Below are 16,152 nucleotides of genomic sequence, written 5' to 3' on the forward strand. Positions count from 1 at the left end.
AGTTAGCCAGAGAGAGTTATAACCTCATCTATAGCTAGGGTAATTATCTTGGCTGGCACTAAGCATGGGGAATACTTTGTCTATGAGGAATAGGGTCTCGGTTTGTACTCTAAGCATTTCAACACTATAGAAATTCAGAGTGATGTCTCTCTTTGTCAAGTTGTGTTGAAAGTGCTCCACACAGCACACACACAAGATACAGGCAGAGATATTCAGATCAAAGCAAAAAGACGACAACAACTTGGGGCTGGGGAGATGGCTTAGCAGTTAAGAGCACTTGCTCTTCTTCTAGAGAACCAATGTTTCCTTCCCAGCACCCACATAGCATCTCACAACCACCCATAATCCCAGTTCAAGGAGATCTGACACCCTTTTCTGACCTCCATGGGCACCAGGCATGTATATAGTACGTAGACCTACATGCAGGCAAAAGAGTAAAACATAAAATAAAATAAATTAAAAAAACTCAAATCTTCACCAAATTTTCCTACCAGGAATGTTATTTGGGAAATGGTAACAAAATAAATTGTATACAGTACGGAAGAAAGGAAGTAGACCTTCAAGTGGTGCCATCTTAAAGTAAATACTTCATCTAACCTAAGCACGGTTCATGGAGCCAAAGTGAGGATAAACATAAAGCCCAGCCATTTATATATCGTCCAGCCAATGCAGAGATGAAATGGTAACAGGGTGGGTGGCTCATGTTACCTTACAAGCTGCATTAAAATTCAGGGATCTTATGCATTGCAACCTGTGAGGACTCTTGCGCAGGTGCAAAACCCCAGTGCGCATACGCAACCTCCCCTTTAAAAGGTCCTGCCGCCCATCTCTCTCCCCTTCCTTTTGGCTCCTCTTGGGTTGGCTGACTACCCATCCCTCTCTCCCCCCCTTTTCTGGTAAATAAACTCCACATGGGTTGTTCAAAAAAAAAAAAAATTCAGGGATCTCATGAAGACTCAATTTCTCTTCCACTAAAGGAAACATTTATTCCTTAAAGTCATACACACCCAGCCAGCAAACAGGCTTCTGTGCTGAGACCAAGCAGTGGCTCTTTGTGTTCAAAGCCTCAGTGTATGGTCAACTAAGTAGCAGGACTACTTTTCATCTTAGCTCCCTCCAGGAGAGTCACCTCAGGTCGGCCCGATGTACATATAGCATTCTTCTCAGTCTGGAGCTCATCCATGTAGCTCCCAACATCAGCATCCTTCACACCCTCCCACACCTCAACAGCATCAGTTATGTTTGCCTGACCACAGACCAAAAAGCAATTGCAAGTATGAAATGACCTAACAACATTGCCTGAGGTTACAATCACAATCCAGCCTCACAATTTCCCTTTTATCATTTCAAGTTCTAAGGTCTTAAAATTCATAAGTTACAAGAGAGTTTTCTGAACAAGCTTGAATTGGCTAAGTTAACATCTCACTGAGATTTGAGATTTACGTATCTTCATAAAATAAAAAACGCTCAAAAAGAGAATGAACTTAAGTAATGTTGAAATATGAAAAGGTGACATTGGAAAGCAAAACAGAGAAGCATCAACACAGCACCTGATTCTGTGACTGTGTGACTCAAGGGCTAAACTGTCTCCATAACCAGGAAATATCAAGATATGCCAGTTCACTTCTTAGGCTTCTTGGAAAGGAAACACCAAGGTTGGCATCCAGCCTGAGAGACCTCACCAGGAAATTAACACCTTAAACTGTAGGGGCTTGGAAGACTTGCACTTCAGGACAAAGCAAATAAAGTGAAAGGAGCAGGAGGAAAAAGCTGGTCCCACCAGTAATGTTTATTCAGTACCTCGACAGAAGGATGTTGCAATTCTGAGCTCTCCGACCATCAATCACTGACAGTTCTTTGACTTTAAATTTGGAACTCAGTGTGTCATCAATGGCATCTGTTTCTTTCTGGAAAGAACACAGGAGAAATCCATCAGAGTCAAATGGGGACACTCAGACTTGGGAGGCACACTTTTCTTGCACATTTTCTGTTCACACACACACAATGCTCACATGCACACATGGGCCGAGCTGAGATGATGAGGCAATGTTGGGAAGGTGGTGCAATCAAAACAAAGGCTATTCTCTGCTTGGCAAAGAAAATAAGCAAAGCTGACCACCCACATTTGAAAAAGCATTATGTGCTTCAAGTTGAGGATATTAAACGTGCATAAATTATCAGTGAGAGATGCTGTCCTTTGTTCCTCAAATCTCTGTGTACAGCAGACGGAAGAACTGTCACTATGAATCAAGCTCAGCAGAGCTTTGTCATTACTGGTCCAGTCATTTACAGGGTCCATTCACCCTAGAACCATTTGCAACCCTTAGCAGTCATGTAAGCTGAGAAACAAAACCCCCAAACACCTTCATGTGCAATGTGCAACAGGAAACTCCCAAAGGCCAAATGTACCTTGCATTTCCCAAGCCTGACAGAAGGACAAAGGAGAGGGGGCAGTTGAAGAAATCTGCTCAATTATCTGAATTAACAATCAAATACTACTTGTATATTTTATTTGCATATTCACTCATGATGGCCAGATATAAGTAAGGTGGAACAGGTATATGCAAAATACATATGAGGAATTATATTAATACAAAGTTCAAGGTGAGAATACGGACTAACTTGGCATGTAGCCAGCTTACTCCATTAGTGGTTAGGGACTTTTAAAAATGCATTGTGGCATTAAAAAAAATACAAAGAAACCAGAAAGTTTTCAAACTGTGGAACCGTTTAGGGAGCAAAGGCAGTTTGAACGATTAATGGAGCACTATGGGTCTAAATGCCAAAGGTCTCTTGTGCTCAGATTTCAGGCATACTTCTAGACAGTACAGTAAGAGTCGAATCACAAAGAGGAATCACCCAGGCATTGAATTACACTATCTAACAAGATAACCAGGGATTTCAAGCTTACAGTGAGCCAAGGAGTTATGTTAAGTAAGGGTTATACAGTAGCTTACTTACCTGCTTGGAGTTACTGTTCACAAAGAACTCCTACAGCCATGGCAGAGGCATAGAAAAAGCAAATCAGATACATGCATTTCAGAGACCACAGCAGCAAACAGGGAAAGTCAAAGCAGTCAAGGAATTGGTGGTACAGGCTAAGAGAGCAGGGGACATTTCCTGCCTTGCAGTCATCAACTCAAGTGAGCCAGTCTGGCTGAAGATACAGTGAAGATCACTGAACAAGACATTTGGTATAAAGAAAGACAACAGATGGCATTTGCTACATACCATTTCAAGTGGTAGCAAATCAAATTCAGAAAAGAAAAGGGCTTAGAAGGACAAGCTAGGAATACAATAAGTCCTCTTTAAAACAACCACTAGGCTCCCATTTATTCAACATGACGTGCACACATACACATGCACACCTGTGAGTGAACGCTCACACGTGCGCGCACGTGCGCGTGCACACCACACACACACACACACATACACACACACACACACACACACACACACACACACACACACAGTGCTCAAAACCAAGGCATGCACACATATTAGGCAAATAGTCTATCACTGAACTATACTCCCAGCTACTATGTTGAATTTTTACTTGATGCAGAAGGTTGCCAATTAATTAATCAGTATGACTAAACAATGGCCACTGCTATAGAAAATGTGCTTTTCTTTTGGTGGAAATCACCTGTCTTCTTGTATCATAAGAGTTAAGAAAAGTAAGTGGAGAAACCTATGTATGACCAACCCTAGTACCCGAGATGGTCCAAACCATGGCAGCAGGTGCTGTGGGAAAAAGCACAGCACATGCCATTGAGAAGCCACTGGTGTAGTTATTGGTAGGCATGTCTCAGTGGCCTGTAGGATGCTCATGCATACAAGGTCAACTGCTTCTTCAAAGAGTGCTTAGGAAAATCTTAGAGTGAAGATGGGCAAGAGGAGCTAATGGTATGTTACAAGAAAGTAGCAGCTTTTCCTGCGTACTTTTGCAAGGCAGCAATGAGCAATGCTTCAGTGTGCAAAACACATTGCAGCTTTCAGGCCAACTGTGTGTACACTAGCATTTGCCCAGCAGATTCCTTAAGGTCTCCCTGGTCTCTGCAGCACTGCCAAGGCTGATTTTATACAGATGAACTGTTTTGCATAATTCTTCTAGTGGGAAACAGAAAGACTCCTCCCGTTGGTCTGCCCACAGTAGGAGGACTACTTCTCTGGAAAGGCATTTAAAAAGCAAGCTGATAACCACAAGAACCTTTTCTTCTGTATGATATCCCAGTTCTCTTTGGACCCTGTTATGATTCATATTTTCTACTCTGAAGCTCTTTAGGACTCTTCCAGTAAAAGCATTTTTTTTTTCTTTTTGGTTTTTCGAGACAGGGTTTCTCTGTGCAGCTTTGGAGCCTATCCTGGCACTCGCTCTGGAGACCAGGCTGGCCTCGAACTCACAGAGATCCACCTGCCTCTGCCTCCCGAGTGCTGGAATTAAAGGTGTGCGCCACCAACACCTGGTAGTAAAAGCAATTTTAAAGGCAAAAGGCTTTAAAAAGGTAAAATAAGCTATGAAGTCAACTTAACCAAAGAGAAGAGTACTACTTTAGATTAGATCCTGCTCTCATTGTCTACTCTTCAAAAAAGAAATTTTTATGAAGCTTCTTACATTCATTAACACTGTTGGGAAATGAAGACATCTGGTATGACAGTCTGTAGAATCAGGCAGCTGTCATTTGCTGGGTTTATGCCCTACGCGGAACCAGTCTACCCATCTATTATTACTGTGAGGGGTAAATGTCATAATGTAAGTTAAACTTCCTATGCAGTATCCAACACATGTTTATGAGCCCCAATCTAGAAGCAAACATAACACACAATCACTGTAGCTTTGGAACTGACAAGTCACTTTCCCCGCTCTGCTCTTCTGGATGAGTGGTAGAGTGGATGGTCCGGATCTTCCATTTGAAACCAGGAGCAGCAATAAGTATGAAGTTAATAGCTGAGCAATGCATCTTATCTTTCCAGAGAGGGTGAAGATTGCCATGGAAGGGTTTGGTAATGGTTAGCCTTAAGACAACACTTCTTTGAAGCTCCAGCAATCAGCACATCACAAATGAAATCAAACAGGATGGGTTTCATGAGGTGCTGCACGCTAGAAATAAACAACCAGGTTCACTTCAAGTATGTTAAGATTCTCCTTGAAACCTTATTCCCTCAGAAATAAAGGTAATATAAATGATCTTGGAATATAAATAGGAAATTGCTATTTGCATTTTCAGGGACCAATGCTTGTAAACTACTATAAATGGTTTTACAAAGAAATGATGGCTCAACCTTGCATAGATAGTGATAATCTTTATGAATGGAACTTAATCCTTTCAAAATAAAACATATGCTAATATTTACATACAATCTTGTATTTGATAATTCTTACCATGCAAACTAGGTATAGACCCTCAAACTACACTTAAAAATTATGTTTCTCTCTCTCTCTCTCTCTCTCTCTCTCTCTCTCTCTCTCTCTCTCTCTCTCTCTGTGTGTGTGTGTGTGTGTGTGTGTGTGTGTGTGCACATGTGCGTGGGAACCCCATGCCATAACATGCATGGAATCAGAAGGTATTGTGGAACTCTGTTCTCTCTTTCTACCAAATGGGTCCCAGGGTTTGAACTTAGGTCATTAAACTTGGTGGCAAGTTTCTTTACCAACAGAACCATCTCTCCAGTGCTACAGTTAAAAAACAAACCTGACAACGGTAGTCACAGTTTTTCTTTAAGTACTAAGACTGGGAGGACTGGGAGCTGGAGCTAGAGCTCAGTGGTACGGCACTTGCTTAGTATGCTTGAAGCCCTAGATTCTGTCTCCAGTATTACAAAGTCCAAGCAAAATGAGAAAACTGACATCGGTGAAGGAAAAAAAAAAAACAAAAAAACAAAAAAACAAAAAAACTGTTACATGATTTTTTTTTTTCAATGTGAAAACTAGATGCAGGCAGACTGACTTAACTATAAAAAATTAAAAAAGAAAAAATTATTTGATCCTTGATAAGGAATTTGCAGGCCACCTGAATATTCCAAATGAGACCCTGAAGGACTTATAATATTATACTCTAGCAGTAGAGTTGGAGAATGGAGCCTGGGCCAGTAGCTTTCCTGTGTTCCCTATATCAAAGGATGGCAGCTTTGAAATGTTACACTATGTGGTGAACATAGGCTCCTAAAAGAAGAGCTGTCCTCAGATAAAGGGCAAGAAGGAGAGAGACACTGAGCTAGTAGGCTGCTAAAGAGCAATACTCCTTTTAGGCAAATGTAGTATTTTTAGTTCATTTTCCCTCTATCTAACTGCATAGATATGAACTGATAGCATGTCAGGATGAAAATTTCCCATTACAGATGTGAGGACTATTCAACTGTATCTTAATAAAACTATTACACAGCATCCAATGTTATGCATTAAAAACTAGTCTCTTGTGGCTGACCTGGAGATCATGTGTAATGTAGTTCCAATGAGGAAAAGGTCTTGAGATTCAAGGAATTGACTTTCAAATGAACTTGTGGAATGTACTCAGGGGAATAGCTGCATGCTATTAAACCCCATTTCATGGGAGGCATAAGCTTACATAATCGGCTCTCCACACCTTTAATGCATCCACACCCCCCCCCCCCCCCGGCTGGTAGTGGTCATGAATAATCACAGATTAGAGAACAAAGAGAAGCTGAGAACTCTGCACTCTGTAGTCCTCAGTGTGTCACCTGTTGGGATACTGAGTACACACTGTGTCCTATTTTCAGTATCTGTAACATGAGAATACTACATCCCTCCTAGAGCTGGGGTGACAACTGAATAAGAAAATAAGTACAGGAGTTTCGGGAACATTAAATTTTAGGGTTGATGTGACTAAGAACTGTTTATATCATACCCAGTGCCAGAAACACTGCTAGTTTTTGATAGTGACCACCATGGTGGTCCCTATGACAGTTATTTATAGTTGTTCCCATCTCTGCTTTGTACTATAATTATATTGTGGGCCTATGAAAAGGTTGAATGCATCTGCATCATTTGAATCCGCTGACAGAATTCATACATAAAGGAGACAAACTAAATACTGAATTTTAATGATAGAATAATTCTCAAATCAATTGATATATTTTATATGTGTATAAGTATATAATCAAATTTATATATTTATGTAGGCATATTTATATATGCATGTAAACATTCCCAAAGTGTCCATTCCTTATTTAAATTATGCTAATTTGGTACTGCTAAATTATCTCAAAATTAGGCTCTGAGGGTCCTATGGTACTGATGTTTATGTGTTCCTCTGCCTGCCTGAAAAATTCATCTACATGAACAAATGCCTGAAGTCCAGAATTTGACCAGTTTCATAGCTTTATAGGAAGGGAAGAGAGGCCATGGAAAAAGATGGGTTATCAGTATTCAATTGGTACTAGAAATAAGAGCAGTTTAAATGTGGTGATAATCACACAATGTGCTGCCATGCCTAGAACGAGCATGCACCGGTTTTTGAGGTTGCCATTCTGGGATGAGGGAATAGTCAAGTGACGCTGATCTGCATATTACAATCAAAATGCCTGTAGCTTTTCATTTTCTGACTCTCAACAATGCAAATGCAATGAAATGGCTCAAGTTACCCTCATTTGGAAAATACAGTGATGATTTATCTTTCATTTTTATAGCAGAAGGAATATTTAAAATACTCAAGTGGAGTGGGTGTTGAAGTTTTTCTTCAGGAAGTACTGTTGGAAATGGCGATGCCCCTCACCAGTTTACCCATGTTAAGAAGAACCGAACATATGCTGGTCCATCCTGTCAGGGATGACTACTGACTACTTAAACAGCGGTGGTTGCTAGGAGACAGTTACTCAGCTGCAGGGCTTTCTGCAATTGTGTCTCCCAGAACTCTTGCAAACTGTCCATGTATTTGTCCCAGAGCATTTTGGCAGCATCCTTCTGTGCTTTCTGCTGAAAGCCAGTTAATTATGAGGCTTGTAAACTTGGGTCTTTCAACCACCTGCCTTCCTTACACGTTAACACACATGCTCGGACTTGAACAGCACAGTGTGGACTACCTGCTGTTTCCCTCCATCTCATCCACTTTTCTGAGGTTCCTTCCACACCTGCACCTCAGACAGCATGAAGGGCAAAAGAAATGGGACTTGTAGCCAGATCAGAGGATTACTTGAATTAGTTGGAAATTTGCTAAAATTTTATGCCAAGATGCAGGGGCCTCTTTCCTAGGACAGGGGAGAGAGAAGAGGCACACAGAAGCCAGTCAAGGACAACTAAGGCAGAAAAGCTACAGGACAAGGGCTCTGAACACATCTCTGTTTGTTCTTTGAAACATAAGGTGTACTGTTCTCCTCTGAACAACCTGTCACCTCCCTTTTCGTCACCTCCCCTTACTTGGTGCAACCAGCACTCAGCATGGCACCTTCTCACTTACAAAGGGGCTGGCTGAGGGCTTTGACTCGAGGCTCCATAGCACTATGGCAGGCATCTAACTTTTCTTTCCTACTCTACTGAACCCCCATAAAAGGCCCTGAACAGACGCTCGCTTGCCCTCTCTTCCAGCAAAGTCCCCTAGTGAATAACACCCTGTCTCCCAGGCAGATACATCAGAAACCATCTTGAAAAGAGATCCCAGCTCAGTTCCTCTCCAGCCTCTGTCCATCTCCTTGGTGCCTAGCACTTCTTTTTTGAGACAGTCTTTCTGAGGGCCTGAGCCAAGAAAGCAGACCAGGAAGTCTTCTGTTTGTTTAAGGATGCTCCACCCTGCTCATGATTCATGCAGGAGTCAGGCTGCCAGGGCAGCCCTCAGGAAAACCCTGTGCAGATACCCAACACTTGTGTTTGCCCATCTGAATGAAGTGTGCACTGTTCACAGGTCCTCTCCTCCAGTCTGCCTTAGGAATCTTTCTCTCCATATCCCTGGGCTCAATTTCCCTTCTCCAGGACTCTGACTGATTTTGCCTGACCTTTTCTTTGTTTGCCTGAATTCTCTATATCTAGCTACAAGGCTCTAACTTTTGGCCTACACTTTACACCTTTGAAGGGAAGTCCTCCAGAGCAACAAGAGTGTCTACATAGATGTGACCAAGGGGAATATAAGGAGGCTACCTACTTGTAGGTAGTGTGCCTTGTCAGTGTGTTTGGGCAGTGGGCACCACACTGTATGTTCTTGCCACCATCTTGGAAGTGCTAGTAGTAGCTTTTCTGACTTTGTTGGTATCATTGAGATTTTCACACTTGCTCAGCCTGTGTAACCCTATTAGTGAACCTATAATGTTCAGAACATTTAGTTGAAACTCCTCTATAGATTCTATTTAGCTGCCAAATTACAGTTTTTACAAAACCCCATACTTCTAAAGAATTCATCTAATCCAAAAAGCATTTTGATTCTGAGACTAAACATTTGATAGTTCTTTGAACTCAGACATCCCAGAATGGTTTCAGAAACAAATGCCATTGGGTGACACTATTTTTCCTACATTCAACTTGGATAAGTATAGACAAGACAGAAAGAAGAGCTCAGACATATACTACAGTAGGAAGCTTCTCCACAAAGAGTCCACATGCCTTCAAGTGGTTCACATGCCTGACGGGCCACTGGACACACACACACGGACATGTAGTTATGCCGCTGAGCAGGAACACATCAGGGAGACCAAACAGCATGAGCACTAACATGCTCATGCATCATGGCTCCAGCAGGTGGCCCAGGGATCCTGCATAAGGACACAGTACTTCAGGACATCTGGGAGGCATATGTTACCTGCTGTCTTTGGTAGGCAGAGAAAGTTCTTTCTAGGTCTTCAAGGTCTAGAATTTTGAACACTTTGGTATCATCGATTTCGGTCCATACTGTTCCTTCCAATTTGTTCTAGAAACATCAAGTTAACAAGGTCTGTGATTGACAGTCACACAGAAAAAAACAAAACAAAAACAAAAAAAAAAAGTTGGTTTTTTTTTTTTGTTGTTTTTTTGTTTTTTTTGTTTTTAAGACAGGGTTTCCCTGTGTAGCTTTGGAGTCTGTCCCAGAAGTAGCTCTTGTAGACCAGGCTGGTCTTGAACTCACAGAGCTGGTTTGAATCCATGTGTAATTATTTCAGAGACAATACCAACTAACACAAGAGCTGGGGAAAACCCTGAGTCCACATTAGACAGTCAGGCTATCCAGCAGCGGGGACATTTCCCCCTCTGTGAGGACACTGAGCTGCAGGTGCCACCCACTGATACATTAATGAGAAAATGGGAACAAATGTCTTACCTCAGGCAGCTTAGACCAGTTGAAGGATTTCAGTGCATTGGTGGGCTGGGGAATATTTTTCTTTTTGAGTGTCAGACTCACTGGAGCACCAGGAGGTGGCAGGATTCCCCCTAAGGGAGGAGGCCCTGGGGGAGGAGGAGGACCCCCAGGAGGGAGGGGAGGAGGTGGAGGAGGAAGGGCTCCACCTGATAAAAGTGGGGGTGGTGGGGGAGGGAGAAGAGATCCTAGCCCAGAGGAAGGAAAGGGGCCCCCTGGGGCTCCGGGTGAGGGTCCTCCTGGGACTGAAGCACAGACAGCCCTCTGGAAAGAGAAGATCAAGAAGAATCAATGAAAGGAGAAAATTCATTGGGTGACTTTAAGAATCTAATCCTCATCTGAGCTATCTGTAACAGAGCACTCACTTTTCTCAGAATGTGGGTGTCAAGGTTGGGTAAATCAAATGGACTTTCCTGGACCCTCATGTCTTCTGACAGTTATATGCTTTTTTTGTGGATCCTTTATCTCTGTCACTTGCACCATCCTACAGTTTGGTTTTCATAGCATCCCTTATCTATCTAAGAAGCTAATGTGAGTTCCTTTGTTCTTAGGACAAGATTTAGTGGCCAAAACTCAACCCCAAACCACTTCTGCTGCCTAAGCCACGGGATGTTGGTGGTTCGAGTCCACTACTGAGATCAACTGTGAAACATTTCAGAGCTCATTCCTACATCACAAGTGTCTACTTCAGGGCAACAGGCCCAGGAGAAAAGAGGGTCTCGATACCCCTGCGGACAGGAGGCCAGGTCTCAGCTCTCACCCTGTTGAGCTCATGGAGCTGTGCTGTGAGATCTGCCACCTGCTGCTTGACTTGCTTGTGCTCACTTGTCTCCTTTTCAAGCTTCTCTTTCATCTTATTTAAGGTCTGCATCATTTCTTCCTTCTCTTGGGTCTTGGCGTCACATTCTCTCTCTTTCTTCTCCAGCTTCTGTTGTAGCTCATTGTGTTCTACACAAGAAAATAGGACATGAAAACGGCCCTCAGGGAGGAAGCATTTTCTTTAAAAAGAGGGGGGAAACAGGCTGAGGATGATACAGAGATTGTGGGTCAGCCTGTCCTAGACACCAATCTTCTTCCCCACACAAGGGCAACTCAAGAGCCATCAGTGTTCATGCTGGGAAACGGCCTCATGTAATGCATTTAGTAACATTTTGGAAAAGATCAAAGGAACCCTAATGCCATGATTCTAAAACTGGGGAAAGGAGTTTGAGCAACTTCTCATGGAGAATGGCATCTTAATTCTAAGTCCTGACACTGAGGTGGCCTAACAGCTACACTAGGGCAACAGATTATTAAAAGAAGGGTCCTTCTCACAAATTGGAAGTGGGCCAGAGAGAAGCCCAGCAGTGGTGAATGAAGTTAGTTGGCTTGTGTCCCACTAGCAGGAGAAGGATTCTGTGCTGTAACAGAAAGCTGCTGGCAGCCCTAGTGTATACTCTGAGTCATGTCTTCCTGCCCCCTGGGAAGGCTAGCTGAGTACTTTGTGCTTCTGGAAACCGATTGTTAACCTAGTAGAAGCAAATGTTATTGTCTCTGTGTTCAATATCTTAAGGGTGGCAGTGCTGATTAGGAACGGGAACCACAGGACTGAAAGGACAAAAAGTAGCTCTTGGCTGTGGTTACTGACGTCCCCAGGTGTGGTGTCACGGTATGTGGGGATCTAATTCAGTGTAATGATGTTCATTTTGCCAATGAATATAAGCTTGTTGATGGGCTTCAGAAAAGAGAAATGATGAAGTTTATCTAGGCTGTAGGTTTCTAATTTCAAATACTTGCCCTCAATGCCTCTGGGGATACAGCCATTGGGGCTGAGCTTTACACAGCTGGTCTCTACTTCTGAACTTGATAACACATTTAAACTCTTACTGTCTCTTTGTGATCTCCCCTCCTTTACGGGTCTCCAAATTGAAATCTGCAGTAAAGTGTGAGCCATTAAAATCCTTGAGTTTTGTCTGCTTCCAAACAAAACATTAAAACCAAAAAGCCTTCAATCACATTTACCACTCCACTGATGCCTGACTTCTGGTCCACATCTAAAACAACCTTTCTGTGTTCCATTTTCCTTCTTCTATCTCCACTTCATTCATCACTGATAATTAAGAGATTAGGAATGTCCCTTCCCCTCTTTCATCAACAGCCTTTGACAAATCTGGCTATGCCTCAGATTCAGTGAGAGGTCTTAACATTCCAAGATCACTGCCCAAAGCCCTCTGCAAGCAGTGTATACAGGCTCCTTGATGGTCCTGAAATAACACATTTGGGAAGTGCCAGCCTGAAAACTGTCTCCCAACTGACATCATTTATTATCCATTCACTGAACATTTATGGGTATCAGAGTCTTGTGCTCCATAGACTTCTCCCTCTGATATTCTCCTGCTTTTAGGTCCAAACAACTTCCTATCGCCTCCTTTGAAATTGTCAACAATTCAATCTAACTTTGCTAGCTGAAGCCTCCAGAAGAGAACTCATTTTACATACAATTTCTCTTCTCTTTTGCCCTGTGGCAACTTCACTTATACCACCCCATTCTTCCCACTGACTTTGGATATTTTTCTCCTGGGCCACCTTACCCCTGAACCCTGTGATGGTTTCTATCATTTGCTGTGCAGTTAGTATGTGCCCAACACTATGCTAACTTTCAATTTCCTTTAAACTTAGTCTTCACATCAACCTATGAGTGAGATTCACTCCCCATGCTGTGGAAGTGGGGATCACCAGGGGGACGAGGAGATGTCACTGCTCACAGGAAGGAGGTTGGAGTTCAGACTCCCAAAGAGAAGCCAGCACAGTTCAACACACCAGAGACCCTCAGGTGCTCCATGGATATATGGTTAGACAATTAAAAAATCTCATGTCCCAAGTGCTCTCGACTGTACACTCACACCTACACACTCTAGCGTGTATTCTTAGCCATCTATTCACCGACTGCTCTCATCTGCTGTTGGTAGCTGTGATAAACAGCATGATGAAAAGCATCCTTTGGAGGAAAGGATGTGATTTATCTTATACTTCCAGGTCACAATCAACCACTGAGGGAAGTCAGTACAGGAACTTGCTAGAAGCTTAAAGCAGAAACCACAAATAACTGCTTGCTGGTTTGCTCTCAGGCTAACTCTCAGCTATCTTTCTTTTTCTTTAATTAATCTTTTAATTTAAATTGAAAACCATCTTATTTTACACACCAATCCCAGTTCCCTCTCCCTCCCACCCCCCATACCCCCTCCCCAGCTATCTTTCTTATATAGCTCAGGTCTACCTGCCTAGGGATAGCACTGCCCACAGTGGGCTGGGCCCTCCTACATCAATCTACAATAAGAAAAATACCACAAAGACATGCCCACAGGCCAGTCAGATCAAGGCAACCCCCAAATTGAGACTGTCTCAGATAACACTGGGCTGTGTCAGGTTGTCAGCTGAAGCTAACTAGAAGAAGAACTATACTCTCTCTGGAATGTATTATAAAGATTATCTGAGAGCAATGCAGGTGAATAGCAGCACAGGGAGCCCCAGCAGCCCTTGCTGCTGGCATTTCTCACTCCCTCTGGTTGCTCTGAGGAAGTGTGGTGTGAGAAGAGGGAGTGCTTAGGCGGCTCTTGACATTTGTTTCAGAAAATCGGATGCTGGGTGAACGTAGCTGTATGTCACTGGCTGTGACTGAATGACTTTGACAAGTGGAAGAAGAGTCCCTCTTTCAGTGTGGTGAGGAGTTGGGGAGTGTGACTGCTTTCCCAAAGGTGACTTGAATTTGCTAAGATTCTGAAGGAGGGAGGGAAGCTGTATGCTTCTGGGGGTGGCTGGCACCAGGAGGATCACAAATGTCTCTCCCGTCAGAGGCTGAATTACAGCATCAAAGGCATACTCCCATAACACTAGTGGTTGGCCTGCTAATGTTCCTAACGTGTCTCCACAGTGGTTATTGATTTTCCACGTGATTTCTCTTTCTATGATGGGTGCCACATGAGAGCCAAGAAGACAACAGAACTGCCCATACCAAATAGTAAGTAGCTTGTGCTTTTGTCCCAAGAGTCTCAAGAACTCTTAGGCTGCTTCTTGTATTTATTCAAACCCAAAATGCTGTAAGTGAAGTGCAGCTGTGGGCAGGGACTTGTGTGCTCAGTAGTTTTTAAAGAAATCTTGAACTAATTACTTTAAAAAAATTAATGTGTGTGTGTGTGTGTGTGTGTGTGTGTGTGTGTGTGTGTGTGTGTGTGCGCGCGCGCGTGCGCGCGCACGCGCGCACGTGCAGGGGCATGTGTGTAGGTTAAAGGTAAGAGTCAGTTCTTTCCTTCCACTATGTGGGTTCCAGGGATCAAACTCAGGTTGTCAGATTTGGTGGCAAGTACCTTTACCCACTGACCCATTGTAAGGGCCCTTAAAACAAACAAAAACAAAACAAAACAAACAAACAAACAAAAAACCCCACACTTTGTTTTCAATAAATGAAACCTGAACAGCAAATGTTACAATCTCTTCTAAAATACAGAATAATAAAACATAAAGATGAAGTACCTGGAAAACAGCAAGAAAACTAAATGGTTTGAATTTAAAAAGTCAATCCAAAATGTCTTAAGATGTGAAAAAGAAAGGCTACTTGGTGTGCAGACGTGAACACGAAGCCAGTTCCCCAAAGCCCAGGCAACCTAAGCAGAGCCACACCTGCCAGAGCCTTGTTGCTTACCTTTTCTCATTTTCTCTGCCTGTTCCTTCCACTGCTTAACTTCATTTTCATTAACCAACCTGTAGAATAGTTAAAGGAATACTTGTTACAAAGAACAAAACATGTTCTTTGTCAAATGTGTTCCTCTTGGGTGCACAAATAGCATACTGCGTAGACTCCTCAGCAAAACCCAGATGTGTTTATTTGTAACATTTCATCTGTTTCAGGGGTCAGTCTGATATAGGACAACATGAGTATCTCAGAGCATTGCCATCACAATCTCACAGACAAGAAGAGAAGAGACTTACATTCTTACGACGTTCTTAATATTAAAGTTTTCCAAAGGTGTGGAGTCAGGGTCTTGTCCTTTGTCATTCTGGATAACTATTTGCTGTATGATTCTGTCTAGCAGCAGCCAGTACTGAACTGTGTTACCACTTCTCTTGTCTAAAACAGAAAAGAGGGGTGGAAACGATCTTCAAGCTGTTTGTAAACTAGGATGAGTAGTTTTCAACAGTGGGCCCCCTTAGAGCCACAGATCTGACCAAGAAACACTCTCCATACCCCTTTCTACATGTGTTGTAAGGCATGCACTTATTTTGAAATCAGAGTAAATTGTAGATCATTTCATTTTGAGGATTTCATGACTGCCCCTGATCTGGGAGGAAACAAACAATGGAAAGTGACAAAGCTGAGGTATGCAACCAATCTAGTTAGTACTACAGAGAAGTCAGAGCCCTTGGATGCTGTCCTCACTCTCAATGGTGCCCACAGTCACAGAACTCACAAGGCATCTGGAGGCAATGGTGCAGAATGGACATGAAGTGAGGGTAGGCTTCACTGTGAGTCAGTCGCTTCCTGGTCAGCTCAAACATCTGAGTTGCACTTTTTGTGTCTATGTGAACCTATTTTACAGGAAAAACAAATCTGAATCACACATCACTTTCTTAATTCTCTCCAACCCAGAAGAGTGCATGCCACACAGATACAAGTGGACCCTGCTGCTTAGGGAGCAGAATAGGGCTTCGTCTGTGCTCATAGGCTGCACTGGCCCATACAACACAGAGCATGAACCTCAAGAGGCAAATCCTATGATTTGACACATCGCATCAGAATAATTATAGGAATACATACCAGTTCAAATCTTTTGGCAAATTCTAGTTCATCTTCATTTCGGAGCATTTCAAAAAAATCTAAATGCCTGAAAGGTAATTGAACAAA

General features: G+C 42.8%; 1 protein-coding gene across 2 annotated transcripts in view; it reads right to left on the bottom strand.

The window, feature by feature from the left end:
- The window catches only part of Daam1 (dishevelled associated activator of morphogenesis 1), a 168,409-nt gene that overhangs the window by 27,396 nt on the left and 124,861 nt on the right, over positions 1-16,152 (bottom strand). For both annotated transcript variants that reach the window (XM_027418217.2, XM_027418218.2), the window contains exons 9-16: positions 16,066-16,132; positions 15,719-15,836; positions 15,240-15,378; positions 14,953-15,011; positions 11,035-11,222; positions 10,239-10,538; positions 9,744-9,851; positions 1,801-1,907 (exon numbers count right to left, since the gene is read on the bottom strand). In XM_027418217.2, the coding sequence (XP_027274018.1) occupies positions 1,801-1,907; positions 9,744-9,851; positions 10,239-10,538; positions 11,035-11,222; positions 14,953-15,011; positions 15,240-15,378; positions 15,719-15,836; positions 16,066-16,132 (1,086 nt within the window). The remainder of the gene's footprint in view (positions 1-1,800; positions 1,908-9,743; positions 9,852-10,238; positions 10,539-11,034; positions 11,223-14,952; positions 15,012-15,239; positions 15,379-15,718; positions 15,837-16,065; positions 16,133-16,152) is intronic.

Source organism: Cricetulus griseus, chromosome 5, assembly GCF_003668045.3.
Source record: "Cricetulus griseus strain 17A/GY chromosome 5, alternate assembly CriGri-PICRH-1.0, whole genome shotgun sequence".
Classification (NCBI taxonomy): Eukaryota; Metazoa; Chordata; class Mammalia; order Rodentia; family Cricetidae; genus Cricetulus; species Cricetulus griseus.